This window comes from Argopecten irradians, chromosome 4, assembly GCF_041381155.1.
Source record: "Argopecten irradians isolate NY chromosome 4, Ai_NY, whole genome shotgun sequence".
Classification (NCBI taxonomy): domain Eukaryota; kingdom Metazoa; phylum Mollusca; class Bivalvia; order Pectinida; family Pectinidae; genus Argopecten; species Argopecten irradians.
Genome location: NC_091137.1, coordinates 36,324,947 through 36,352,897, shown reverse-complemented (window position 1 = coordinate 36,352,897; position 27,951 = coordinate 36,324,947). Strand labels below are relative to the sequence as shown.

General features: G+C 34.1%; 2 protein-coding genes across 3 annotated transcripts; one reads left to right on the top strand and one right to left on the bottom strand.

Moving 5' to 3' along the window:
• The first annotated feature begins 67 nt into the window (after positions 1-67).
• Positions 68-23,119, top strand: LOC138321504 (golgin subfamily A member 2-like). Of its 2 annotated transcripts, XM_069265233.1 has the most exons (25): positions 68-139; positions 2,503-2,673; positions 3,188-3,255; positions 3,885-3,959; positions 5,477-5,540; positions 6,043-6,108; positions 6,630-6,710; positions 7,123-7,224; positions 7,737-7,830; positions 8,083-8,189; positions 8,556-8,614; positions 9,050-9,110; positions 9,631-9,804; positions 10,068-10,175; positions 10,606-10,693; positions 11,032-11,179; positions 11,660-11,852; positions 13,928-14,041; positions 14,375-14,533; positions 15,128-15,247; positions 15,393-15,531; positions 15,961-16,140; positions 16,658-16,764; positions 17,427-17,598; positions 18,412-23,119. In XM_069265233.1, the coding sequence occupies exons 1-25, from the start codon at positions 92-94 to the stop codon at positions 18,789-18,791; spliced, it is 3,078 nt and encodes a 1,025-aa protein (XP_069121334.1). In that variant the 5' UTR covers positions 68-91; the 3' UTR covers positions 18,792-23,119. The 2 variants fall into 2 exon arrangements, with proteins under 2 accessions (XP_069121334.1, XP_069121335.1); XM_069265234.1 differs by lacking the exon at positions 3,885-3,959.
• A 3,773-nt stretch (positions 23,120-26,892) lies between these two features.
• LOC138321500 (TM2 domain-containing protein biscotti-like) lies at positions 26,893-27,814 on the bottom strand. Its single transcript, XM_069265229.1, has one exon. The coding sequence runs from the start codon at positions 27,661-27,663 to the stop codon at positions 27,091-27,093; it is 573 nt and encodes a 190-aa protein (XP_069121330.1). The 5' UTR covers positions 27,664-27,814; the 3' UTR covers positions 26,893-27,090.
• Between the last annotated feature and the right edge of the window lie 137 nt (positions 27,815-27,951).

Genomic DNA, 27,951 nt, shown 5'->3' with positions numbered 1-27,951 from the left:
TTGTGGTCTTACGAGGAAAAAATATTAATAAAAAAGTCGGAGACTTCACTTCCGCCTGCGTGTCAAAGTCGCACGCATCCATGGCTGGAAAATGGCAGACAGTGGGAAACGAGAGAAAATAGCCGCAGCTCGGAAGAAGGTTTGACAATTTAGACAGGGATATTCGATTTTGTTTCAGTGTTTACTAAAACCTTTTAATTGACAAACATGTTTAGAAGTTGATTTGGCTGTCAAAACGATATTGCTTTTGGATATTCCTAAAATATATGGGCAATGTTGACAGTGACAGGGCACCGAGTGACACACGAGAAAACACCGGTACAATTCAGAAGGCATTGAGCGTGTGCTTGTGACAACCAGATGGGTTCATGGTCTGCTTAGATATTGGTTGTTTCGCAAAACATTAAATTATGATTGAAATAATATGAGTGGGATACGGATCATGCAAAGCCCATGTTTCCTCTCAGCTCCAGTCTGTGACGGTAATTTTTCTCGCTGCTAGTCAATTGGACACTCCGACTAGTAAACCCCAAAGTGTTACTTGTCCGACTATTTAATCACTAGTCCAAATTAGATATACAGTAGTTTTGCTTCAGCACTTCAGTTATGATCAGTTTCAATTTTGACCCAAATTACAGTTTGGTGTACAGTTTGTGAACACAAATTCTCACAAAATGATGCATCCGGACAGAAATAATCGTATACAGAATGCACACAAAATGTGTTGAAAAATGCAATTGACCACCACTCCTGTATATAGGGTGGGAGCAACTAGTCCAATTGGACTAGTTCATTACATTTGGCACTAGTCCAGCAGATATAGTACTGATGAGTGAGATAGAGTAGCATGCTTACAGTAGTGTAGGGTAGATAGATGGGAGCTAGCCGATTTGATCTGCAAATTAGTGTTTGATAGGTCTTTCACAAAGCTGATGACATGTTTTGGCTTCACGATAGGAGATCGGAGGATTAAATTATCTTGTGATCGTTCAGACACATGCATGGATTCCAAACTTTTCACAGCTATATATTTCCTCAGGCCCACTGGCAGGCTATATAGCTACATGTTCTCACCAAGTACCAATTCTCTCCATCACATCTCTGTATCTGTAAAATTATCTCACAAATGTATGTCAATATATAAAGTCATCTTCTGATAGAAGACACTACTATGCTGATTTCCACAAAAATTATCTGAAAATTTGACGGTGATCATACAAGTACACATGCGATATGGCGAGAGAATTGGTACTCGGCGAGGAACTGGTCGCCTGTCAGTATATAAGGACAACCTTAGTTCAAATCAACAGTTCAGACTATATATGCTTTACAACAAACAATGTGATAGAAAGTTTCATTTTAAATATTCTGATTAATCATGTCAAATAAAATATCAGAAACATACACGGCCTGATTAAAAACATGTACATATAATGTTAACTGTGCAAGGGAGATCGACAAATCCACCACTTTTACAATCGACAGATTTAGAGATAACGAGAAATTTTCAGACTTTGTTACAAAGTATTTTGACTTCATTTTTAGCTCACCTGGCCCGAAGGGCCGGTGAGCTTATGTCATGGCGCGGCGTCCGTCGTCCGTGTCCGTCCGTCCGTCCGTCCGTCCGTCCGTCCGTCCGTCCGTCCGTCCGTCGTCCGTCCGTCAACATTTCCTTTAAATCGCTACTAGTCATAGAGTTTTGAATGGAATGTAACCAAATTTGGCCACAAACATCCTTGGGGGAGGGGGAACAGACCTTGTATAAATTTTGGCTCTGACCCCCTGGGGGCAGGAGGGGCGGGGCCCAATAGGGGGAATAGAGGTAAATCCTTTAAATCTCTACTTGTCCTAGAGCTCTACATGAATTGTAACCAAATTTGGCCACAAACATCCTTGGGGGGAAGGGGAATAGAACTTGTATAAATTTTGGCTCTGATCCCCCAGGGGCAGGAGGGGCGGGGCCCAATAGGGGAAATAGAGGTAAATCCTTTAAATCACTACTTGTCATAGAGTTCTGAATGGAATGTAACCAAATTTGGCCACAAACATCCTTTGGGGAAGGGGAACAGAACTTGTATAAATTTTGACTCTGGCCCCCGGAGGGCAGGAGGGGTGGGGCCCAATAGGGGAAATAGAGGTAAATCCTATAAATCACTTCTTGTCCTAGAGTTTTGTTTGGATTGTGACCAAATTTGGCCATAAACATCCTTGGAAGAAGGGGAACAGAACTTGTATAAGTTTTGGCTCTGACCCCCTGGGGGCGGGAGGGGTGGGGCCCAATAGGGGATTTAGAGGTTAATATTAAAATTCCTTCAGAAAAGAAACAATGAACCTGTATTCAGAACATTACTTGGCATTACAAACCCGGTGAGCGATACAGGCCCTCTGGGCTTCTTTTTTGTCTTGTCATTCTGTCTGGTGATTTATTTGTAAAACCTATATGTGTTTAGAAGATTTTTTTTCTCTCTTGTAATGTTTATGAATACATGTATATATTTTCAGTTAAAACAATTTAAGCAGAAAACTGGAAGAAACTCGCCATCCAACTCAAAAAGCGCTAATAAACCATCGTCTGACAAGAAATCTAAACCTAGTCCTGCCACTGAGGCTGACTTAATACAGGAAAACCACGAAGAACCTATAAGTGCAGTTAACAACAACAGTACAGACCAGGTGTGTGCTCGCAATGCCAATAGATATGCGTGTTCATATACAGATCATGCATGTTCCTATACAAATCAAGGATTTAAACAGATTAGTATCTGTCAAATGCTATTTGAACGATATTGAACCAACTCTGACATATTTAATGTAGTATACCATTACCATGTAAGATTTGCATATTGTAAATTGAACTGCATTGTTTGTCCTTTAAGACATGTGTAATTTTCTCCAAAAAAGTAAAACAGGAATGAATTGTGGAAAAGAACATTTGTTTTTTCAATTTTTGTAAAAAAAAAAGTAAAGCAAGAATGAATTGTGGAAAAGAAAAATTGTTTTTCAATTTTTGAAAGAAAAGGTTTACTTGAATATGTGCATCATTTTTCTCCAGTATAAAGATTATTGACGAGATCTATTTCATTAGATTTTGACTGAGAAAGTTTAGAATAAACCATTGTTCCTGTATCAACTGCCCTATATGTATGTTTATGAAGCAATCAGCTTTATGTTTACTTGTATTTTCCAGGTGATCGTGGACTCCACCCCCAGTAAACAGCTGACTGCTGAGGCACAAGAGACCAACACTGATCAGAGGTAATATCAAGTAACAAATCTAGCTGCATTTGGTAAACACATTTAATCTATAACATTACAAAGTGTCAATCTGATTAAAACACAGATCCATATCATCACTGTTTGATGGAGGATTTAACAACATCCCATTTAGGATCATGTTTTGATGATGGGGATCTGTATTCTAATCAGATTAACAAAGTGTCAATACAAGCGAATATGACTGTTTTGTATTAATATAATCAACTAATTAGTTAATCATAGGGACACATTTTTTTTTAAAGTAATGAAGTATGCTGCATTTGCATAAATTTGATTATGATCCAACATGTACATCCAAAAATGTTCCCAAATATATTTTTTTTTTGCAATTGTACTATGTAGATATATACATAGACTTTGATCTTACCATGATCTTACCTTTATTGAAAGATATATTCAATGTTACAATGTGAAAAATCATTAATACTGTGCTCTGGACAAAGTCTTTATTTGCATTCAAGCTAAGTAATCCTGAATAGAAACTACAATTTCCATGAAAAAAATCTGAAATAATGAAAAAGGTGTTAATCTTATTGATTTTGATGAACTGGATTCATTATTATGGTGAATTATTTTCTAAATTATTTTCTTGGAATTTCTTGATATAGGGCTATAAGAAATTTAGGCAGTAATCAGCAAACAGACCGCAGTGGTTTGCTCTCACCACTGTTTGGTGTGGAAAGGTATAATACTAAATATACTAATAGTTGGCTGATCTGTCCCTCTGTCATATGTGTATTCAAATTTCTATCAGTTTGACTTTCAAAATTGCATGTACCCAGATTCTTGATATTTTTATCACATTCCACTATTAATTTCCATTATGTTCATGACTTGATTAACCATCAGAATCACATCAGGAACAAATTACTTATTAAGATATGTAAGTTTATAAGTGCATCATTTAGAAACCCACATCTGCCTTATCTGACGTTGGTTTCTGTAGATTTACCTCCAACACCAAAAGCTGAAGATCTCTTGTTTTGAAATACCATGTAAATAGCTGATGGTATGTAGATGTGTAGAGGTTTGAATTTTTAATATTTTAAAAAAATTCCGATTTCAATACAAAGGTTTAATATTGGGATACTGAGTACATGTATATATATATATATCATGGTTTTTAGACAATCCTTCAGCGGTAACATTTCTGATGGAAGCCAGTTTTCTAGTTTAAAAAATGTTTATTTCTAAAATGTTAGTTAAAATTGTCTGTAGCTTTTGTTTTCAATTTTATTTTACTAATATTTTGTTTTACATTGATTTTGCTTGTGTATACTATGCATCATGTACTTAAATTACTAAATAGTGTATTAAATGATATAAATAGACATGATCCCTTCTCATGAAATCCAATTTAACAGTAAAACAAAGGACATGAACATAATATACAGTTTATATCTACAAGCACATCATTTTTTTATGTCAGACAGTATATCTATATCTCTATCTTGTGTTCCCTTGTAATCTATTTCAAACCAATGTAACATTTTATAATCACCATTGATATAAATACCCAGCTTTAAGCTAGATCCCAAGAATGAGGTTGAATTACTACTAAAAAAGCATGAAAGACAGATTTTCCCTTGATTTCTGACATACAACAGTTCAGATATTAAGAAAAAAAATCTAGGTGAATGTCATCAGACATTTCTTGTTATGCCAATAAATACTGGCCATGATGCCAACTCGACAAGTGGTTAAGGTGTCTAACATTCTACCTTTACATTACCACCTCTCCAGCCAAAGTATGAATGCATATATATTATACATGTATATGGTATGCTGATTTTTTATTTCTATCAATTAGCCAGATTTATATGCAAATGTTTATTAGTTTGCTGATTATGAAATTGTAATTGCATTATAAAATTAATGTAAAGACCAATTGTATTCTGAGTGAAGAACAATCTATGTGGAAATAATGTACCGTAAATCATTAATAATGTAGTGATCATGATAATTTCAGCTTAACACATCCAAATGACTAGCTCCTATTGTCTCCCTTCCAGAATACTTATAAAATTGTGACGATTGATGTCTTACATAATTTCTAGTTTGGTTTATTTAAAGCAAAAGATTAGTAGTTCTGTCTAACATCGGAATTGTTTGCTTTGTTTTTTCCGTCGTTTGATCTCTTATGTAATTTATTACACTTTACAAAAATCTGATATCACATGTAGTATTTCCTTTTTTGTAGAACATCTGCTTCAAGGGAAAGTTTACAACAGCTGTCACGGCAACTAAACGGCCTACTATCAGAGGTTTGTTTTACAGCTCAATTATAGAAAAGAAATTCTGTTCACATGCAATAAAAAAGACATTGTAAAGTATTTCTAAAAGTATTATTAATTATGTTGGCTGAACTATCTTGGTGCTTTATGGTCTTCTTGGTCGTTGTACTCTTTGTTCTTTACTTTCATTATAGATGATTAGCTACTGCCAGACACTAGTAGACATATAGATGACTTGAATAATATAATTCCTAAAGGGGATAATACATATGTAATCTATTAAATATAGAAAATTAAAAAAAAACAACATGATATGAATTAAATACACTGTTAGTAACTAATTGTTATTATAATACACTGTATTACATATGTAATTCTATTATATAGTAATGATAATTAAATACACTATTAATAATTGTTATTATAATAACACTGTATTACATATGTAATCTATTAAATATAGAAAATTAAAAAAAAAACATGACATGAATTGAATATACTGTTAGTAATTGTTATTATGATAATGTTTCAGTCCAATTCTTTGATGGATACAACTGATGCGACACAAGAAGAAAATGCTAATATAGCAGAGTTAGAGGTGAGTACAGTTCATTCGTTCACAGCTATTCCAGAAATATATTACTTTGAAGATGTACCAGAACATTTGAAATATTTGTATTTGTTGATAACAAAATATAAACGTTTTGATAGGATGTGAAAAATCCTTTATCACTGAAAACACTAAAGATGCTCCACCGCTGACAAATGGTATTTTTTCACGATCAAAAACAGGAGCAGACGATTTAGTATTTTTCTTCAGTTACAAAAGTTACTTACTTTACACCATTACCACCATTGAAAAGTTTGAGCTTCTAATTTTACTTCAAGTTATAAATATGAAAAATAATTAATTGCATCCCGAAAAAATTCCGTGGCACTATATCCTATATGGAATGAAGTACTGATTGCGCATGCATCAAAGGTGAAATAAATTATTATTTGTGTTAATTATACATATATATACACGATTGAACACCAATTATTGTTCAAATGATGAATATAATTTATGCTCTGTCGGCGGTGGAGCATCTAGTAAGATGTATATTTTTTCACTTTCAGAGAAGAAACAGAGAGTTAGCATCCTTGCTAGAAAAGCACGCTGAAGCAAATGAACAGTTAAACACCCAGGTTCAACAGACGGTAAATATTGACAACATTTATAATTGATTTTGACAACAATGAACATTTTCTGTCTGACATTCTACTTCAAGCTCTCTATATATATATTTTAAGATTGCAAGTTCATAACCTATGTTGGGTAATTGCTATGTACTGATCATAAGTCGACAGATTTCTCCAGATACTTTTGTCAACTATCAAATCTTGGCAAAGACTTCTAATCAATGACTCGATCAGACTACTAATTTTAAAACAAACCCAGAGTTTTGACCTAGATTTAGCTGGAAAAGACTGTTCTCGCAATTTCACTATATGTGTTTGGTCAATGTAAGACCCAGTTTAAGATTGGCACATATTTGGAGATGATGACAATTACAGAAGGAGTTGATATCTTCATACATATTTCTTACGTTGTGAATTTAATTTGATTCAGAGGGAACATGCCAAATCTCTTCAGGATCAAATTGAGCGAGACAGGGGCGTGTTTGAAGACAAACAGCGCCAAGAAATAGGACCACTAAAAGAACAGTTACAAGTAAGACTCATATTATAATATCTGTGATTTCATGGCTTCAGTATTATTGTTTGGCTCTTACATTGCACATGTCGAGTTAATCTCAGACTATTTTTGTTTATTTTTGTAAGAGCTAGACAAGTTTGGCTGTATTAATAGATAAATTAATTAAGTTCAGACAGGCTCTGGTTCATTACTTTTATTTGAGTCTTAATCAAGACTTTTTAGGTCTGTACCTCATTATGCTCTTGAATACTGTAAATCAACTGTTCATTACGACTTAATATCTGTCGTGACAATTTAAATTTTCGATCTAGACTTGAAACAATTTTGCAGCAATTCCTTATCGCTCACGAAATATGCAAAAATTAATCACACGTGGGGAAAAAAAGGTTTTTTTTTTGCAGGATCAAGCTAATGATGAATAGAGTTAGAATGATTTGAACAGACATTGGATTGTAAATAAAAATCAAAAAGCAAAAAAAGTACGGCTAACATGGTATGAAAATGAAACAATTAACATTATTTTACAGGTCCATATACAAACTATTGGTATTTTAGTGGCAGAGAAAACAGAACTTCTTTCTCAGCTAAATCAATCTCAGAAGATTGCAGAGCAGAGATTTAGTAAGTTTAGTTTCTACATAGATTTAACAAGAATAAGTATGGATTTAATAAGTTGATAAAAGAAGTAATGAACAGAGTATTAAACTTATTTTTTAATTGTCATATAACTAGGATTTTGACTTGAAACAGAAATCTTCTTAATTATATAATTTCATTGGCTTATTTAAGTATGAATCTAGTACATAAATACACGTTAGAGCACAGTAGGTTATGAAAGATACAAATTGATAGACGTTGATTTCTATTTTTCAGATGAAATTGAAGAATACAGTGGAAGGTTAAAAGCTTCAAGACAGCGAGTGACTGACTTAGAACGAAACTTATCTACATCTAATAACTCTAGTCAAAAATTTGAGCAGGTACTGACTTTCAAGATTTGTTCAACTGATAGTACATCTGACTTCTGAATACATTAATGTATGTTATTTACATCAAAATGTTTTCATTTATTTAGAATTTTATGATGTCTTTAATTTAAAAGTAAACTTGGAATGCTACATATTACAACATAGTAAATGTTAACGAATAACCAACACTTATCAAAGATATATATATATATATATATATATGTTTTGATGAAATTTTAATTAACAATCATTTCCAATGGAAATTTAAACAGACATTTTAATATATATTATAGTCTTGTTAAAAAGTATAGATAATTGGAACAGATGTCTTAATATGAGATTAATTTGCTTTTTTTTTTTTCGATCTTTGTTTTCCAGAATAGCAAGGAGTTTTCAAAAGATATTGACCGATTAAAAATAGAATTGTATAAGTCAAAGTAAGTATAACATAGTTGTTTGTATTTCTGTAAAAGTAAATCACAAAGTTATCTGATTTTGAGGAAAGGTATTTTTTCGTCATTAACTGTGCAAAATCTAGGGTTTTACTGAAAAATACAAGCTTATCTTTACTTACCAGCAAGAGCAATTTTCGAAATACATATATGAAATTTCGTTAAAGGTAATATGCTTATCAATTATCTACATTCACTTTTAAAAGTGTTCGAAGTCTGGATGAGGTAATTGAATCTAATACCTATCTTGTTAGAAGTCTGAATGAGGTAATTGAATCTAATACCTATCTTATATTATTAGAATGTGCAAATATCAATTTGAATTTAGACTTATTAGCTGTTATAATTCTTGGAAGTTTTTGTTTGACATCATAAAAAAATGAATAAAAAGATTTATTTTTTATCATATTCCTTTATCAGTAAAGCACAAGAAGATCTTAAACAACAGTGTTCTGAGTTATCAGAAAAATTGCAATCTAAGGTGAGAAATCTTTGAATATATAGATCAATAAACTATGTGATCACAGCCAGCATTAGAATGGTATGATATTGGTTGTATCCATGATGATTTAATTGAGATTAAAATGTGATTTAAATATTAATAGTGTATACCATGTAGCAAGTTATTTTCGTCAGTTAAAATTTTTCACAATTGAACTAAAAACAATGTTGAAAATTAAATTTTAGAAAGTTTTAAATTTTCGCAATCTGGCTTGAAGGATATATATGACTCCACCATTTCTCAATATTTCATGTATTAAATGTTTGTGATCATAGCAATATCCCGCAAAATCGTGAAAATATCATCCCCGCGAAAATAACCGGACTATACAATATTCACTATACACAACACATCAGATACCATAACTTTTAAACTTTTGGTTTAATTGTTTGAAAAGGAATTCAATATCTCTGCATTAATATTGATTATGTCAATTTCTTTAGACTATTGGTGACCAGATTTTCCTAAGAAATATTCATTGTATATCTTTATTATACAGACGTCCGAATCTATAGAAATGGAGCGTAATGTAGAAGATCTGAAGAAGCGCCTTGAAATGGCAGAGTTATATACTCAACAGTTGTCAAGTCAGGGCGATAGTAGTCAGGAGTCGTTAGAACTCCTGGGTCAACTACAGCGGGACAAAGAAATTCTGACCTCTCAAGTTCAGGAGGTGAGTGGTGTATTGTCTTGTGCAGAATTTTACTTATAATTGACTGATTTTATGTGACAATGTAGAATATGAATATTTTATTGAAGCATAATGAATTCAAAATCAAATTTCTTTGTTTCTAAATATGTATGAAATTTTAACCAAATTTAAATCTTATTTGAAGACTGATTCAAATACTGATTGATGAGTGTTTAAGGTCAATGCATTGTTTTATTGGTTTTGGTTGATATAATTAAAGGTAAGTGTTGAAATTATGCCCACAGTATTCAGAAGCATTCCAGAAAGCGTGTGGTGAGCGAGACCAAGTGGCAGATCAATACAAGTCTTATATCGATCAGCTCCAACAGCACAGCCAGCAACTCACAGAACAAGTAAGGACAGACAAGATAGTTAATAATCACCTTTCCATGCCCCTGTGATGAAATGGGAAGGGGTGATATAATGTTTTCTGTGTCCAACTAGTACCATTCTGTCCTGTCCTGACTGTTCCATCCATATTTCACATTGTATCTATAGTTTCTGTCTGATACTTGATTATACATTTATTAACAAGTAGAAGACACAACATCAGACTGTATTCCTTAATTCTAATGCAAAATGGTGCTTTACAAGCAAACAGAATTAAATTTGAAATAAAAGATTTAAGACAAATTATAGTGCTTACAATGTTCCTGGATACATTAATACAATTGTGCCAAGTACTGACAATGGGCTCTTAAAACTTTTACTATTAAATCAAAATGGAATTGTTATTGTAATATTATTGAAATAAAGATGTCTATTCCCTAATATGTATTGTAGGTGACAAGTTTGACAGAGGAGAGGGAAGTTATGGTGACACAACAACATCAACTCGAGGCCAACATTCTACAATTACAACAACAACTAGGTACATCTAGACTCATTTGATAAATATTCAGAAATTTTAAGATAAGTCAGTCAAACAAACCTTGAAAATGAAAAAACAACATTTACATGATGTCAAAATATGTTGATTAAATAAAGTTACACCACTATTATCATATTCATTGGAAATTATTTTAATTTCATATATTTCAAATGAGATCAGGCGGCAGGACCAATGCTACTTAAGTAGGCAATGGCTTTATTATTAGGGCTGTGGAAAACTTAATGATGATTAAATTCATACAGGTGTCTGCCATACAAACCAGTATTACTAAGTATGATGTAGGATATCTATTGTAAACTACTTGTTTGTTCTTGTAGAGGATGTTAATGTTGTACAGCACCAACAGCAACAGACTAGTACCGAGGTGTTGGAAAAAGAAAAAGAGATTGAGTCACTACAGAAACAGCATCAGGATCTCCAGCAACAACACGAAGCACTTGTCCGGGATAACTCTCAGCTTGGCCGGTAAATGTCTCTTTAATACTTATCATCCTTCTATTGAAAATATGACAGGTCGAATAGGAATATTTGTTTACCTTCCCCATTAGCTCCATCCAATTCACCATTTCTGCTTACTAAATTCTATTTCACAAAATATGCTAAGTCCTGATTTTAAATTAGGAGTACAAGAAATTGTATGTTTTCATGCTGAAGAAGTTGAATTGTAGGTGTCACAATTGCTATTTTGACTACATTTTGTATTTTGACTTAAATAAATTTATGTTGTTGGAATAGACATATTAGGTACAGAATTGTGTTTCAAATTTTTACAGACAAAAACGTTTATAATGATACTTAATAGATGTCTGTAAAAGTATTACATATTGAATGATTTTCTGTTTCTACAGCAGCATTCTGAAATTTAAAAACAAAAGATAACTTATAGAATAATTAATTTCATCTAAGATATATCAGCTGTGTATATATTTTTTCATAATTGTTAAGGTTTTTGGAGGAGAGAGAGGCGCGGATACTGACCCTGGAGACTGAGATGTCAGACATGGGGATGGAGGCTAGTGATAAGGCCCAGCTCCTAGAGAACATACAAAGTAACAAGACAGCCCTCAGTCGCGCTCTCACTCAGAACAAAGACCTCAAAAACCAGCTGGCCGAACTACAAAACGGATTTGTCAAGTTGGTTAGTGTGTTTTAATGTGACACTCTGTATTCTAATCATTTCCTATGTCATAGATTTTAGGAATTTTTTTTCTGGTGAGGCAAGTTGAAAAGGGTAACTTGCATCTCCATTGTTGGGAAAGCCTCTTATTTTGTATCAACTTTTAAATTGATTGGAACTTATTTGACTCATTATGATTATCTTAGGCAGCTTTCATTGTTTTATGTTATAACATATATGGGTTGTACCAGAGTTCATGTGGAAGGATGGGAGGCATTTTTTATGTCATGGCACATCGTCCGTCCGTCGTCCTTCCGTCAACATTTCCTTTAAATCGCTACTAGTCCTAGAGTTCTGCATGGATTTTAATCAAATTTGGCCAGAAACATCCTTGGGGAGAGGGGAACAGAGTTTGTATAAATTTTGGCTCTGACCCCCTGGGGGCAGGAGGGGCAGAGCCCCATAGGGGAAATAGAGGTAAATCCTATAAATCGCTACTAGTCCTAGAGTTCTTCATGGATTGAAACCAAATTTGGCCAGAAACATCCTTTGGGGTAGGGGAACAGATTTTGTATAGATTTTGGCTCTGACCCCCCGGGGGTAGGAGGGGCAGGGCCAAATAGGGGAAATAGAGGTAAATCCTATAAATCACTACTTGTCCTAGAGTTCTGCATGGATTGAAACCACATTTGGCCCGAAACCTGCTTTGGAGAAGGGGAACAGAGTTTGTATAAACTTTGGCTCTGACCCCCCGAGGGCAGGAGGGGCGTGGCCCAATAGGGGAAATAGGGGTAAATTCTTTGAATGGCTACTAGTCCTAGAGTTCTGCATGGATTCTAATCGAATTTGGCAAGAAACATCCTTGGGGGAAGGGGAACAGAGTTTGTATGAATTTTGGCTCTGACTCCCTGGAGGCAGGAGGGGCGGGGCCCAATAGGGGAAATAGAGGTTAATCCTATAAATTGCTACTAGTCCTAGAGTTCTTCATGGATTGAAACCAAATTTGGCCAGAAACATCCTTGGGGGAAGGGGAACAGAGTTTGTATAAATTTTGGCTCTGACCCCATGGGGGCAGGAGGGGTGGGGCCCAATAGGGAAAATAGAGGTTAATCCTTTAAAACGCTACTAGTCCTAGTGTTCCGCATAGATTGAAATCAAATTTGGTCAGAAAGATCCTTGAGGAAGGGGAACAGAGTTGGTATAAATTATGGCTCTGACCCCATGGGGGCAGGAGGGGTGGGGCCCAATAGGGAAAATAGAGGTTAATCCTTTAAAACGCTACTAGTCCTAGAATTCTGTATTGATCGAAACCAAATTTGGCCAGAAACATCTTTGGGGGAAGAGGAATAGAGTTTGTATACATTTTGGCTCTGACTCCCCGGGGGGCATGAGGGGCGTGGCCCATTAGGGAAAATAGAGGTTAATCCTTTAAATGAATTAATTTTGGCTCTGATCCCATCCCGGGACAGGAGGGGCGTGGCCCAATAGAGGAAATGCAGGTAAATCCTGAATGGCTTCTAGTCATAGAGTTCTGCATGAATTGAAACTAAATTTGGCCAAAAACATCGTTAGGCGAAGGGGAACAGAGTTTGTATAATGTATAAATTTTGGCTCGACACCCCCCCCCCCCCCTTACTTCCACCCACCCCCCCCCCCCCCCCCTGAGGGCAGGAGGGGTGGTGCGCATGCCCAATAGGGGAGGTAAATATTCAATTTTCCTTCAGGAAAGAACAATAAACCTATATTCAGAACATTACTTGACATTACAAACCAGGTGAGCGATACAGGCCCTCTGGGCCTCTTGTTAAATGACACCAACATCCATTATATAAAGAAATATTTTTTAAAGAACAGCTGGCAAAGTGGAAATAGGCACCATCATCTTTAAATTTAGGATACATTAAGTGTCTATCATTCCTCAGACACAAAAGTTTTGGTATTGTTGCTCTTGCCATAATAATTGTAATTTCCATATTTTTGAATGTTCAAAAATTGTAAAATTACAGAACTTCAGATAACATTTAAGTGACTTTGTATTGTTCTAAAACGACCAGCTGTACTTTGAATATTGAAAAAAAAGAAATTCTTTAACACAGAGCAATGACAATATGGAGTTGATGACCAAAGTTCAGTCAGAACAACATTCGTCACAGGAACACTTATGTCGCCTCAGTCAGCAGGAAGACGAACTCAAGAACTTAAGAGAAGCTGTATGTGTTTGCTGGCGTTTTTAAAAACGTTTTTCTTTGCTTTTATAAACTTTACCTGGTTTTTGCCACAAAATGTTTGGAAGAACAGTACAGAGTTTACATTGTGAAAAATATATATGATGAAAATTCATTAAGAAATTGTATTAAATTTACGAAAGGGCAGTGCATGTGAAGATATGAACAATGGAAATTTCAATAAAAATGACCTTAATTTATGATCATGTGAAAAAAACCTGAATGATAAAAATTCTGTAAAATTGTAGATAGTTTTTTCTCATGAACTGATTGAAAATATGAGCAATATGAAATTAGATTCTGAAATGTATTTGATAGTTATCGGAGAAAGACTTGAAGCTGTCTGAGCTGAAACAGACAACACATGAAATCTCTAAGGAGCAGTACCATAATGAGCAGATCAATGATAGGATGAGGCACTATGAGGCCCAGGCACAGCTGGTGGAAACTCTCCAACGTGAGCTGCAAAACTCTCAGGTAAATAAAGAAACTCTCCAACGCAAGCTGTAAAATTCTCAGGTCCTACAAAACTCTTAGGTAAATAAAGAGACTCTCCAACACAAGCTGTAAAACTTCAGGTAAATAAAGAGACTTTATAACATGAGTTACAAAATGCTTAGGTAAATAAAGAGACTCTACAATGTGAGCTGCAAAACACTCAGGTAATTAAAGAGACATTATAACATGAGTTACAAAACTTTCAGGTAAAGAAACTAATTGTATTTGCAGGCTATCAGATTCCCACAGGTAAATAAATAGAAACTCCAACACAAGCTACAATATTCTCTTTTAACTAAAGAGACTCTTCGATGCAAGTCACAAGATTCTCATATAAAGAATAAGTCACTAATGATTCTATAAATTCTGACTGTTTATAAGGAAATTCTCAAACCAAAGCTGAAAAAAATCCTCTAAGTCTGCAATACCAACTCTTGGGTATTACCAGAATTTATCATACCTAATTTTAATAATCAAGGAGGAATGATCAGGTGATTGCTAGAGAAAAGATTGACTGTAAAAACTTTAATGCTTATATTTTTGAGTAAAATCCCAATGTTTATATTCCTTCAGGACATGACAGATGCCTTAAAGACACAGAACAGTGAACTGCGTACAATGTTGATCAAAGCCTCAGACAATCAAAATAACCCAGGAATGGACCCTGACGAGGAGAAGAAACGAGATGATGTGGTAAGGCCCTTTGACAATGGCTTCTGGATAGTTCACAGGATATTTGTTAGAATTATGTTTTGAAAAACATCTTTTGAATGTGAAGAATTTAAAGCTATTATTGTGAAAATGTTTCACTTCTATCCTTCCATTTATCTGGTTACAGATTGACTCACTGACTGCGGCCATCAAACAACTAGAATCTGAGAGGGGTCAGTTGATGCAGAATTTGAAGGAACAGCGAGAGCTCTCAGATAGTCTGACTGTCAAAGTCTCAGACCTGGAGGAGGCAATTGTACAGAAAAGTAGGCTATACTTGTCATCCACTGAAACCCCAAATGGCATAACATTGATTGTAAAGTTCTCTGGTTTTTCCACGTCATGCAGAGAGACAATGTTTTCAAATATCATATTTACATTTTCAATCAAAACAGCAATGAAATTTGGATGATGGGGGAGGGAAAATCTTCCTTTAATTTCTGAGTGGTATCAAAAAAGAAAGAAAAAATAGTTGATTCGTAAAACTGGAACCATATCACTATAAAGCTTAAGTCCCAGATATTCAGTCCATTTCAAGAGTCAAATTGTGAATGGAGGTTAAACTACATAGATATTACTTGTGGTACTTGTACACTCAACTCTCTTTGACCAGTACTTCCTTCATTGTCAACAACCATTATTTACATTTCACACTATGCATTGTAAATTGAATCCTGATTTTGCGTATGCTACAGGTACATTCCACTTAGACAATGATAAGGTGAGTCGACAGGAATATGAGACGATGAAGAAGGCCATGCAGATGATAGAGGATAAGTACACCAGTGTGATGAGAGATAAGGCAGAGTTATCGGACAAAGCAGAACAACTGGAGCATATCGTATTACAGTTGGAGGGCGAGGCTGATACTATAGGTAAAGTGTATATAGTCATATTGTACGTGTTTAACTCCTTCACCCCTGAAAATTCATAATGGACTGGTCTTGCCTTTGGTGTAGAAGAACCTAACTGTTTCTTCAGGGGTGAAGGAGTTAATGTTTGTGTGAGATAATTACAATTTAATCTTCAACAAAAAAACAAATATAACCCTGCTTTTACTCATAATATTATTTGTGAATAAGGCAATACTTACAACAGATTTGTGATATATTTGTGGTACATTCATATTCCAAATTTTACATCTATTTCTAAAACTTTTACAATCGGTATTAAATGAACAATATGTAACAGGAAAAAGGGGTTATAACAAATACACTTTTTATAACAAACATACTTTTTTTCCTAAAAGAAAATCAAGATTCCAATAAGATATGTGTTAAATGTGTTAAACAATCTATGCTTATAACAAAGTGATTTTATTGTTTGTTCCCAGAGGCAGGTTATAACCATATTTTGCTGTATTTTATCTTATACTTTGTCTTCGTTCTGTAGGGGAGTACATATCATTATATCATCACCAACGTGCATTATTACAACAACGAGAATCTCAGAAAAACGATTACATCGCCCACCTTGCCAAAGACAGAGAACAGTTACAGGTATAGTTCCACTTACTTCCCTATTTCATACCTTTTAGCAGCTATATTCATCTACTTCTGTAGTCCTGCTCATCTTACTGAAGTTTTCAGTGATTTTGAGAAATTAGTTCACTCGTAATATTCTGTTTAAGGATCTATGTATCACTGAACCTGTAATATTATGTTATCATAATATCAATATAAAACACTTGTACATTGATATTATAAAAGCTTTCTCCCCCATATACCAGTAATAGAAGAACTTTCAATAGAGGCAAATCAGAAAAAAAAAAAAAATTGAAAATAACATTAATATGTTATTTAATCTTCTATGCACAACTTACAAATTCCAAGTTTACTGAGATCTTTTGATGGCCACTGTTCGTCATGGTCACTCTAAATGTTGACACTATGTGACATGGTTTCATCATAAGGAGGACCTGGCATTGTTTATACAGTTTGACTAACTGGACTTAGTTGTTCATTTGTGAAGTGATGATAGATCTGTTGATTTTACATGTATATAGTTTTAAGACAAACCTTTGTAGGCCTGTATTAAAATCTATAGGGCCATCAGTATCTATACTTAAAATAATTACTTTTACAAACGGTTTAAGCTGTCTAACTGTATACAAAAACCCTAGCCTTGATGTTTAGATGACAAAAGTTGTTTCCCTTCGTAGGAGAAACTCGGAGAGTTACAGCAGTTAGTGATGCAGTTACTGGGAGAGAAGAATATGTTGTCTAACTACCACGAGGAAACGAATACTTCCATACATTCCAGTGACCCGAGAATACAGCCACATCTCCAGAACTCGCTCCAACCGCTGGTGAATGGTCTAGATAGTAACGAAGGTAAACACTTGTCAGTTCAACAGTAAAGCTTCAATACCTATAGGATATTGTTTTATCACTCTCGAGGAGCTGAGTGATGACTGAGTCCAAGTTAAAACCAATGTTGCTAGTAGCCAGTTGCATATTAACATAGATCAGTGGTTTTTCTCTAGACTACATCTTTCCTCCATCTCCTAAACTTAGCACATCCATAAATAATCCCAGGCTGTTAATAGGATGTAAGTAAAACAACCAACCATGAATATCCCAAATTTTAACTATTAATTTAGTTCAGCATTAGGTTGATACTTTGTAGAATATTACCGTACTTTCACTCTCTGTGTCCCTTGGATAAAATGGAAGGCAATCATCAATGCCTTGTCCTTCAAACGATATTAAGCAAACCTTGAGATCAAAATGCATCTTAAACTTTCATTGAACCTACTTGCTTGCTTCTCTGTAATTTTCAAGAGAAATACTAACATTTCTTCATTAGATGTTTATTCTTATGTCCATTATCTGGGTTAAGTGCCATTGATTTTAACGTTCAAGCTGTACAAAGTTAGTGACCAACCTCTGATATGTATACACTCCTGTTACAGTAGCAATATTTCTTTCATAACTGAGTGAACTTTGACCTTCAAAATTCATATAAAACACAATTTTCAAAAGCAGCAAAATGTTTTACTTGTCTAGTCGATTCTGATAAAATAAGACTTTGAAAGTAAGCTATATATTTAAAATTAATGTTTTCTTTGTTATATATCTTCAACCAAAATATGCTGTTTCATTTTCCATTTCAAGTATTAGAAAATATATTTGTATTTCTTGCAGTGGACTGGCCCGACTACACTAGTTCAGAGTCGGACTCGGAGAGTGAGGTGGAAGCTATTGTGGGGGGTCAAGACAATGTACAAAGCAAGGAAGTGTCAGAAACAATGGACCCTCCCACAGAACACGAACCCACACACCATAGTCACCATCACCAACACCACCAACACCATCAACACCATCATCGTCACCACGGGCAACAAGCCTACGAGGAGAATCAACATGTTAATAACAATGGGCTACCTCAGGAGGGTCAGACTGCCCACAAAATTCTTAACCTTTTAACAGAGATAGGACACTCGACACTAGTGGACAGGCCTAGTGATATAGACCACAACTTCTTACCGTGTAAATACTGTAAAGGCCAAGTACAGATTATATGATCTAAATTATAGTATTATTATGTACCTTAATGACCAGTATGTGGCCAACATTGTCACCACTGATCATCAGAAAGTGTGCTTATTGTGCATGAAGACTCCCCTGTGTGTCACAAGATACCTGAAACGGACAGGTAGAGCTGTAAGTCCTCCCTTACCTGTAGGCGATGGATTGATGCTATACTACATACAACAATTAATAAGGTGTATGTTCCACCTCTGCTGTAGGATTGTTTCCATTCATGGAAGCAAGAGCATATAGAAACAAGAAGAACACACAGAGATATAGTCCATAGCCTTTGTGATTACATTGTACTTGTGTACTATCAAAAGATACTCCGTGAGAAGGCTGCCAGGAAAGGAGGTTACAACAAAAGAATGAAGAGTACACATCAGTCTGTCGAAGGAGTTCCCAATAATTCTGGACACATCCACAGTGATTATGTACCATCTAATAGAGATTTACTTTGGTGGGCTCTGAGGAGAGGTCTTAAAGATACTTTATCTTTTGATGATAACAAGTGGAAAGTCGTGGTGGGAGTAGTTGATGTATGACTACAATGCTACTTAATTATTTATTTCAACAAAACAGTTGTAAGCATTGTCTTGTACACAAAGAAGGCAAAACTTCTATATTTCGATCCAATGCCACCAACCTAGAAAATGCCATTCATTTTCGAAATATTTGTTATATTAAGGACTCAGATTTTAAAAAAGACTAACTCTTACAGATAATGACATTATGGATTTGCGATAATGATATGATACATGTACCCATTCCAACAACAAATTTAAATTACTTAACTGACAGATTGATTGTTGAACCAGTTTTTATATGACTAAATATAAATCAATATCTACCATCTTAATATATGCTTATCGTTTAATTGATTAAAGCTTAAAGAATTATTTGGATTATACAATAATAGAGAGTACAAAAGATCTGCTCACCTGTTATGAGTAATTAAGTTTTCAAAAATTTGTCAAATCTAAAACATCCCCTGCTCCCTTTCAATATATGGTATACTGATCATGATTTTAAAGGCGTCTCCATGAGACTTTTCTAACAGGCACATGACCGACCCATCAGTAATTATGACAGTGTACAGTATAAGCTGCCAGACTACCATTATGTCTTTCTGTGATAAAATGTGATTGGTGTTGTGAGCAGATTATCAGTATTGGTGCCTGACCTTGTAATGTTATACATGTACATAGTGATATAAATGATCAGGAGCCAATACATGTACCAGACTCGTAAATCTGCACTGCTTTTTAATGCCTTATCCTGGTGCTGCGAGATTACAAAAGATGCATTTCGTGTGAAAAGCTTGCAGTCCTGGTATTGTGTTGTAAGAGAGATCCTTTTCAAATATTTTGTGTCATGACATGATAGAAGTTACAGATATTTTGTCACCATAATTTCAATATACCTTTGAATGTAGATTCTAGAATTCTTTGAAACACCACATTCATGATATTGGGCCACTCATGACGTCGACATGACTTACGCAATAGGCTTTTCATTGATTGATACATATAAATCATTATAGCAGACCATAAAAACATTTAACGTGTAGTTATTGTTATTCTACCTTTCCTAATACACATTCACATTTAAATGGGCTTGTGAAAATTATCTTTTATTCATTAAAATAGACATTCCTGTACTGATGGTTACCGGTACCTTGTAAGTCTGCTAGGATCAGACTATCATATCATACATAATGTATTCATATTGACTAATTCCACTACAATATACTTGTGCCATACATTAATTGGAGATTTCTCAACAAATCTGGCCAATATGCGCTTGTTTTCTTTCATTTGGCGAATACATTTTAACTGAAACTTTCTAGAAATACATCTAACATGTTTAAAATCTACCAATATATTAGAACTTTTAACATTCCAAAAGGCAAGGAGTCTCCATATGTAAACTATATAAAATGTGAATTTACTGAGGAGGACGGGGAGGTACATTAAGAATGTACTGAAACTTAAAACAATATAATCATGACATCATATCAATAAATTAAATTTTATCATATATGATCAGGAGTGACATTATATAAGACCTGCTATCGTAAAGACAATATTAATTACTGTTGGAGAAATATAAGAATTTTTTTTTAAAGAAATTGTGTTTTTGATTTGTTATTTATTTCCATAGATCATTTGTTTTATAACTTCCGAAACTATACGATTCATTGTTAATTATGTTCATTGTAGATCATGTTAAAACTCTCGGTCTTATTCTTAGCTTAATTACTCTAGTCACTTAGATCTTTTCATGTGTGAGAGACATATATGGAATATTTCTTATTATGTACAAAACCTTATGGAAAAGAATTTAAGAGAAGTAGGATTTTACATACCGGTAATATTCATGATATCCTAAAGAACTTCTTTTAACATTACACAACCACATATATACATATACCAGTACCCATATACAAATGTATATGTATTTTTCATACATTAGGTATTAATAATTCAGGTGTAAGTATGTTAGGTCTGTTTATTATAATATTACATTTCAAAGATTAAATCCTGATGAACTACTTTGCTTTTGTAAGGATATATCAAAGATGCTCCACTGCCGACAGAGCATAAATGATATTCATCATTTGAACAATAATTGGTGTTTAATCGTGTATATATATGTCTAATTAACACAAAAAATAATATAAAATAATTTATTTCGCCTTTGGTGCATGCGCAATCAGTACTTCATTCCATATAGGATATAGTGCCACAGAATTTTTTCGGGATGCAATTATTTATTTTTCATATTATTAACTTGAAGTAAAATTAGAAGCTCAAACTTTTCAATAGTGGTAATGGTGTAAAGTAAGTAACTTTTTTAACTGAAGAAAAATACTTAATCGTCTGCTCCTGTTTTTGATAGTGGAAAAAATACCATTTGTCAGCGGTGGAGCATCTTTAAGTTGTCTAAGTATTTTCACTTTAAATTATATAAGCTGCCATGGTACAGTGGATTTAGGGTGTCCAATGGACATACTTTTATATGTAAGCTCTTGGTTTATGTAATGAAGCACAAACTTTATGGGTAACTTGCCAAAGGGATACAAAATATGTACAATATGAAATATCAATTTCTATGAAAAATGATACCTTGCAGTTTTGATTTAACAAGTTGCATACCTTTCATACTCAGTAAATCTGTAACTTTGTTTTGTTAAGAATATGATACTGCTGAGATAGTGATGTACTGAATGTTTTGCTTTTGTGAGTTTTGCATAATCCCAAAAAGGTACTTAGTACTTGTGAACTTATAAATGTACATTTAATATGTAACTGATTAAAATTTCTAAAAAAAAAGTTAATTGTGTAAGTATGATTCATTCATATGTATGTTGTTGTTATTCTTTAAAATTTCCTACATATATATCATACATATGATGTGACTTGATAAAATGTTTTTAATATTTTCGGTTTGCAAAGGTTTACCACCATTTTCCTCAAATTTCATCTGTTAGTTCTTGTTAAAAGAATGATTATAGTAAAATCTGTTTGACATTATCTGGTTTTCATGGATACAATTTAAAATATCTATTCTGGTTATTAAATAGTCATAAATCTCCTTAATGTTTATTAATAGGAACAGGAAAGTATTTGATTTCTAGAATACAACTACTTTTTGTGGTTAAGGCAGATTCGAAGACCAGAGAAGCTCAGTCAAGTTAAGGTTCATGTCTGGCATTTGACTGGTTCTGCATAAGTGTCCAGAGCTTGGATTCATTAGACGGCCTCATTCCAATCCACCCATATTCCTTACTGAGGAGAGAGTTTCTAGTTAATTGCAGGTTAACAATAATTAATAATTTGTTGTGAAATTAAGTTTACAAGTAGATTCTCTGTTGTAGGAGGGTTAATCATTGCAGACTTCAGACATTGGTATCACAAAAACTAATGCATGCAGTTGTGAATGATTCAACTTTTCACAGGAAATATGTGATAAATAAATTAATGTAAGTACGTACATTGCCATATAGTAATGTTAAGTAAATATGTTCAAGTGTGTGTGTGCATGACTTTTATCAGTCGGATGGTTGGTATGCTATTTGTGCTATCGCTGTACAGAATATTAATGTGTACATGTATATATATTTAATCATTTTATGTACATAGAGAGGAACATGTATATATGGTTGTGTACATAATATAAAGATATAAGTTATTCATAATCTAAGATTGGAATTTGTTCATGGTAATATAATCTAAACTGCACATTTAATCAGTCATGATTTTTACTGAACTATGCATTTATCCATGAAATAAATCCTTGGGACATGTCAAGAAACTAATTGAATGTCTGATTTTGTTATTTTACCGTATGTCATCTGCTTTCATGACCAGTACAATGTTTTTCATCTGTTGTCTGGTTGCATTGTCCGCTGTCCATCAACTTTACACATTTCAAACTTTTTCTCAATGTTCCACTTGTGGGATCAAGTTAAACCTGCCTGAAGTGATACCAAGAAGGGACCAACATTGTTTTTTGGATTGTTTAAAAACCAAAATGCCTACCACTTTGAAAAAGCAATTTTGAAAATCTTTATTCAAATCACATTTTGTACATGTATAGGTTTCCCTCAAACCCTAGTCATACACAATATCCCAGGGGTTATTATCACTGTCATTATATCATTGTTAGCCGAAGAACCAAGGTGAGCTAATATGCAATACCGCAGCATCCGGAGTACGGCCATCCTTCCGTCAACAACAAACTTCTTCCAACTGCTGGTCACAATTTCGCAAAATTTGGCTGGTAGCATACTGATTAAAAATTGTACAAATGATGGGGCTGACCCCCCTTAGCCCAAGAGCAGGGCCAAAAAAGGTTCATTTGGCTATTTCCATATAAATGACTTCTCTGAAACTCCGTATGGGAAAGCAATCATATTGCAATGGTATCATCCTTATAGGGTAGGGATTCAAAATTGTACAAATGATGGAGCTGACCCCTCGGGAGCCTCTAAAACTAAGCATTGGTATTGCACTCATATTGCAATGGTAGCATCCTTATAAGTTGGAGATTCAAAAGTGTACAAACGATGAGACTGTCTTCCCTGGGGCCTGAGGGGCTTGGCCAAATGGGGTCAATTTGACTACCATAAAAATGATTCTTCCCTAAAACTAAGCATTGAATTGCACTCATATTGCAATGGTAGCATCCTTAATATGGGGTTCGAATTCAAAATTGTACAAATGGTGGGGCCAAAAGGGCTAATTTTGCTATTTCAAATTGTAAAAGTTTTTATGATAATTTCTAAATAAACCAGATGTTTGCCCCCTACAAGGAAAGGTTTCTGAGTTTGATCCCATAGCTGAGACATACTGCAGTCAATAAAAGTGACAGTTTCTGCTCCTGCTTATAATTAGCTAAGGGAGTGGAACAGCCTGGGTTTCTCATTGTCCAGGTGGAATGTGCTGCTCAGTGTATATGTACCACATGTACCGTATACATATTTGACAGTATGCTTCAGATGATAGCATTATAGACACTGCATGAACAGCAGCCTCCCAAAATATAAACATTCACACACTGTCACACAACAGGGAAGACTGTCTTTAAGTTTAATGAACCTAGTTGTTGTGATATGACATGTACATTAGGCCTTATCAACTAACCAATAAAGCAACTAAGTTTGTTACAAATGAATATTCGTACAACTCATAAACTTTACCAACACTAAGATAATTTATATTACTGTAGTAATACAGTACTTTGTATTATATATATGTAAAAAATCAAAAGACTTCTTGGAATGTGGTCTACAAGAAACCTTACTCTGTTGGGGAAAATCACCATAATCAAAACATTTGCACTACCTCTTATAACCCATCTTCTCTATACTCTGCCGAATCCGGATAGAAAATGGTTAAATGAAATCAATGCAGTGTTCTATAGATTCATATGGGGATATAAACCTGATAAAATAAAACGTAACACTCTGATTCTGGATTATGAGGAGGGTGGATTAAGGATGATTCACATTGAAAGTTTTATGAAATATTTAAAAATTAAGTGGATAAAAAGAATTTATAATGAAGATGGGGATTGGCAATCTCTAGCCAAGAGAACTTTTAATAAGTTTGGAGGTGAAAGGATGTGGAACTTAGGGAAAGAGAAACTTGAAGAAATAGCAAAGAATATTACAAATAAGTTTTGGAAAGATGTTACACTAGCATGGGCAGAATACAAAGGTAATGATTTATCCCCTATTCTTGAAACTGATCTTCTTAATTATGTTCCTGTGCCACTCTTTAGACAATTTATTTTATATGAAAGAGAAGGGATTACAACAGTGAAAGACATTTTAAATAACAACTTAGAATTCCTATCTTTTAATGATATTAAAATAAAATGTAGTCAGCTAAATTTTTTGCAGTATTTCTCATTAGTGGGTAAGATACCTAAAGATAAATTAGATAAGGTGAGAAGAGAAAATGCAACAGGTAACAATGTAATTATAAACTTATTTCAGAATATTTTGAAATTAACAGATTTGAAATATGTATATAAATCTCTTCTGAGAAGTTATAAACACTTCCCTATTGAAAAGCAACACAAATGGATTGGAAAACTTCATATAGACCCAAATGAGGAATTAGACTGGAGGAAAATTTATACACTTAGTTTTAAGATGACTATGGATACAAGAATTCAAAATCTACAATATAAAATTCTCCATAGAATTCTTACTACAAATACTTTTTTACATCAAATTAATGTAGTTGATGATGATTTATGTACCTTCTGTAAGAACTCTCCAGAGACTATTGAACACTTACTGTTTTATTGTGGCAAAGTAGACAAAATATGGAAAGAATTCAAAAGTTGGTTAAATAATATAAGCCAAAACAACATTCATATAGGTGAAAATTTGGGAATAAGAGATATACTATTTATTTGTGAAAACGGACCACCTGTTATTAATCATTTGATATTAATAATCAAATACCATATTTATAACTGTCGCTTCAGGAAGACCCAACCAAATTTTGAGAGCTGTAAGAAACAGTTTTGTAAAATAAAACAAATTGAAAAAATAGTGGCTACTGAAAATAACACTGTTAATGAATTTACCCAAAAATGGTTCCCCTTAACTATTTAACTACTTTATTATTATTTTTTTTTTTTTTTAAATAAAAAATATCTGAAAAACAAACATTTGTTTTTTTTTTTTTTTGATATTATGGGCAACTAGATATTTTTCTTGTGCTAAAAAAAAAGGTGTTGTTTATGTTTGTGTTATTTTGTTGTTGTTTTGTTGTCTCCTATACATGTGACATATGTGGAACTATCTATGTACCAATTATGATTACAACAAAATTAGCTCTTCAAGAAGGTCAATATCTCATACTACCCTAGCCAACAAATTGTAAAAAAATATCTTTAAGAAAATGTGCTTATGATATATATGAACCTTCTTATGTATGAAATCTTATAAGGATTAATTCATTGGCTTTTATTAAAATTACACATATACAATGCATGTATGTATATATGGTATGTGTGAATATATGTATATGAGTTAATTTAATTTCCCAAGATTGCATATGCAGAATTGTTTTACTTCTTAATTTTTATTAACCAGTTTCAACTGACCCTTGTGGAAACACAGTGGACTTTTATGGGTCATGTTGCTGCTGAAGATAAATAATGTGTTACTGCTATTGTGGTGAATTTATTACGTGCCTCTACCAGGGATCGAACTCGGGACCTCTGGATTACTAGTCTGACGCTCAACCAATCGAGCTAAAGAGAAGTTCTCTAAACAACTCGTTCTCAAGTTTCCAGGGGTCACAACGATGCCTTTGCAGGTATCGTGAAGTATCATTTCCGAGTCCCTACGTAGGCGCCAATGGAACAGGGTGCAGGATTTACAATAAATTTATTACCTAATACCTGCCTCTGCCAAGGATCAAACTGGGGACCTCTGGATTACTAGTCTGATGCTCAACCGATCGAGCTAAAGAGAAGTTCTCTCTAGCCGAGCGATATATTGCGGCTAGTATTGACCAGGGTTACATATATATATATATGGTTTTGTCTGTTGCCTTCAAAGAACAGTTACAACCTCATTAGCATGTGACGTGCATTTATTTTGGATTTCAAGAAAGTAAGGATATGTACAATAAGACTACAGAAATAAATCCGAAAAAATATTCTATCCATAAGTTACTTCGAAATTGGAAATAAATTTGACATGCCTGTTATCTTAGTAACTATCGATGTGTTGCATTGAGGAAAATAATATTTGCTTAGAAATCAGGACTCGGGAGGTTTAACAAATGTGAATTGGTCCATGATTATCTTTGTTAAGCCTGCTCCATAGTAGTCAATAACATAGTCAGACCCATCTGATGGCGTGACTACTTGGGTGGCAATCAATATAATGTCCACAAGCTGTCCAAGGAAGAAAAATCCCAGAGTTGAAAATTTCAGTAAACCAATGGCAGGGTATCCAAGATAAAATCTGTCAATTCCAAACATTCCAAGAAAAATAGATAATAGTAAAGAGGTCTCAAAAGAATATCCATTTGTCCATCTACATGGCATTTCTTTCATGAATCCCACTATTGTTCCATTGTAAGTCATTGCTTGTCCATCCAGTCCGATACAGTTGATCTCTTCAGCTGGCATACAAGGGACAAGGACAGTCCTGTTTTCTCTGCATCCCTTTGCACTTTGTGTTTCTACATCTATTTCGGGTTCTCTACATGTGTATTGGCCAAGGAGCAAAGAGTCGCATCGTAATGTCGTGCTTGTACGTCCTGTCACTTCATGAAATAGAGACATCACGAATAAAAGGACAATTGGCACGGAATGTTCGGACTTCATGGCGCAACCAATAAGTCGTCATTTGTTTCAAATAAATACCATTTTCATTCGGTATAAATGTGTCTCCTATGTACAGATGGCTAGTGCACTTGACAGCGATGTGTAAACAACTCTCATTTCGTCATCAGGAAGTGCTATTGAGTTATCTCCCGTGATTTTTCTTTCATTTATATATTAATCCGCGTAAGTAAATTATTTGATTGATCAGTCTTATTTGGACATCTAACGGAGGACCTTAATTATTATATTTTTATATATGTCGACTTCTACGTTTGGTATTAAAAATTC

Bases quoted from the DNA above. Each gene is read 5' to 3' on its own strand.
- LOC138321504 (XM_069265233.1), top strand. From the start codon at position 92: ATGGCAGACAGTGGGAAACGAGAGAAAATAGCCGCAGCTCGGAAGAAG. The intron at 3,960-5,476 runs GTATAATACTAA...CCTTTTTTGTAG, and splicing joins CCACTGTTTGGTGTGGAAAG to AACATCTGCTTCAAGGGAAA. The intron at 17,599-18,411 runs GTAAACACTTGT...TATTTCTTGCAG, and splicing joins TGGTCTAGATAGTAACGAAG to TGGACTGGCCCGACTACACT.
- LOC138321500 (XM_069265229.1), bottom strand. From the start codon at position 27,663: ATGAAGTCCGAACATTCCGTGCCAATTGTCCTTTTATTCGTGATGTCT.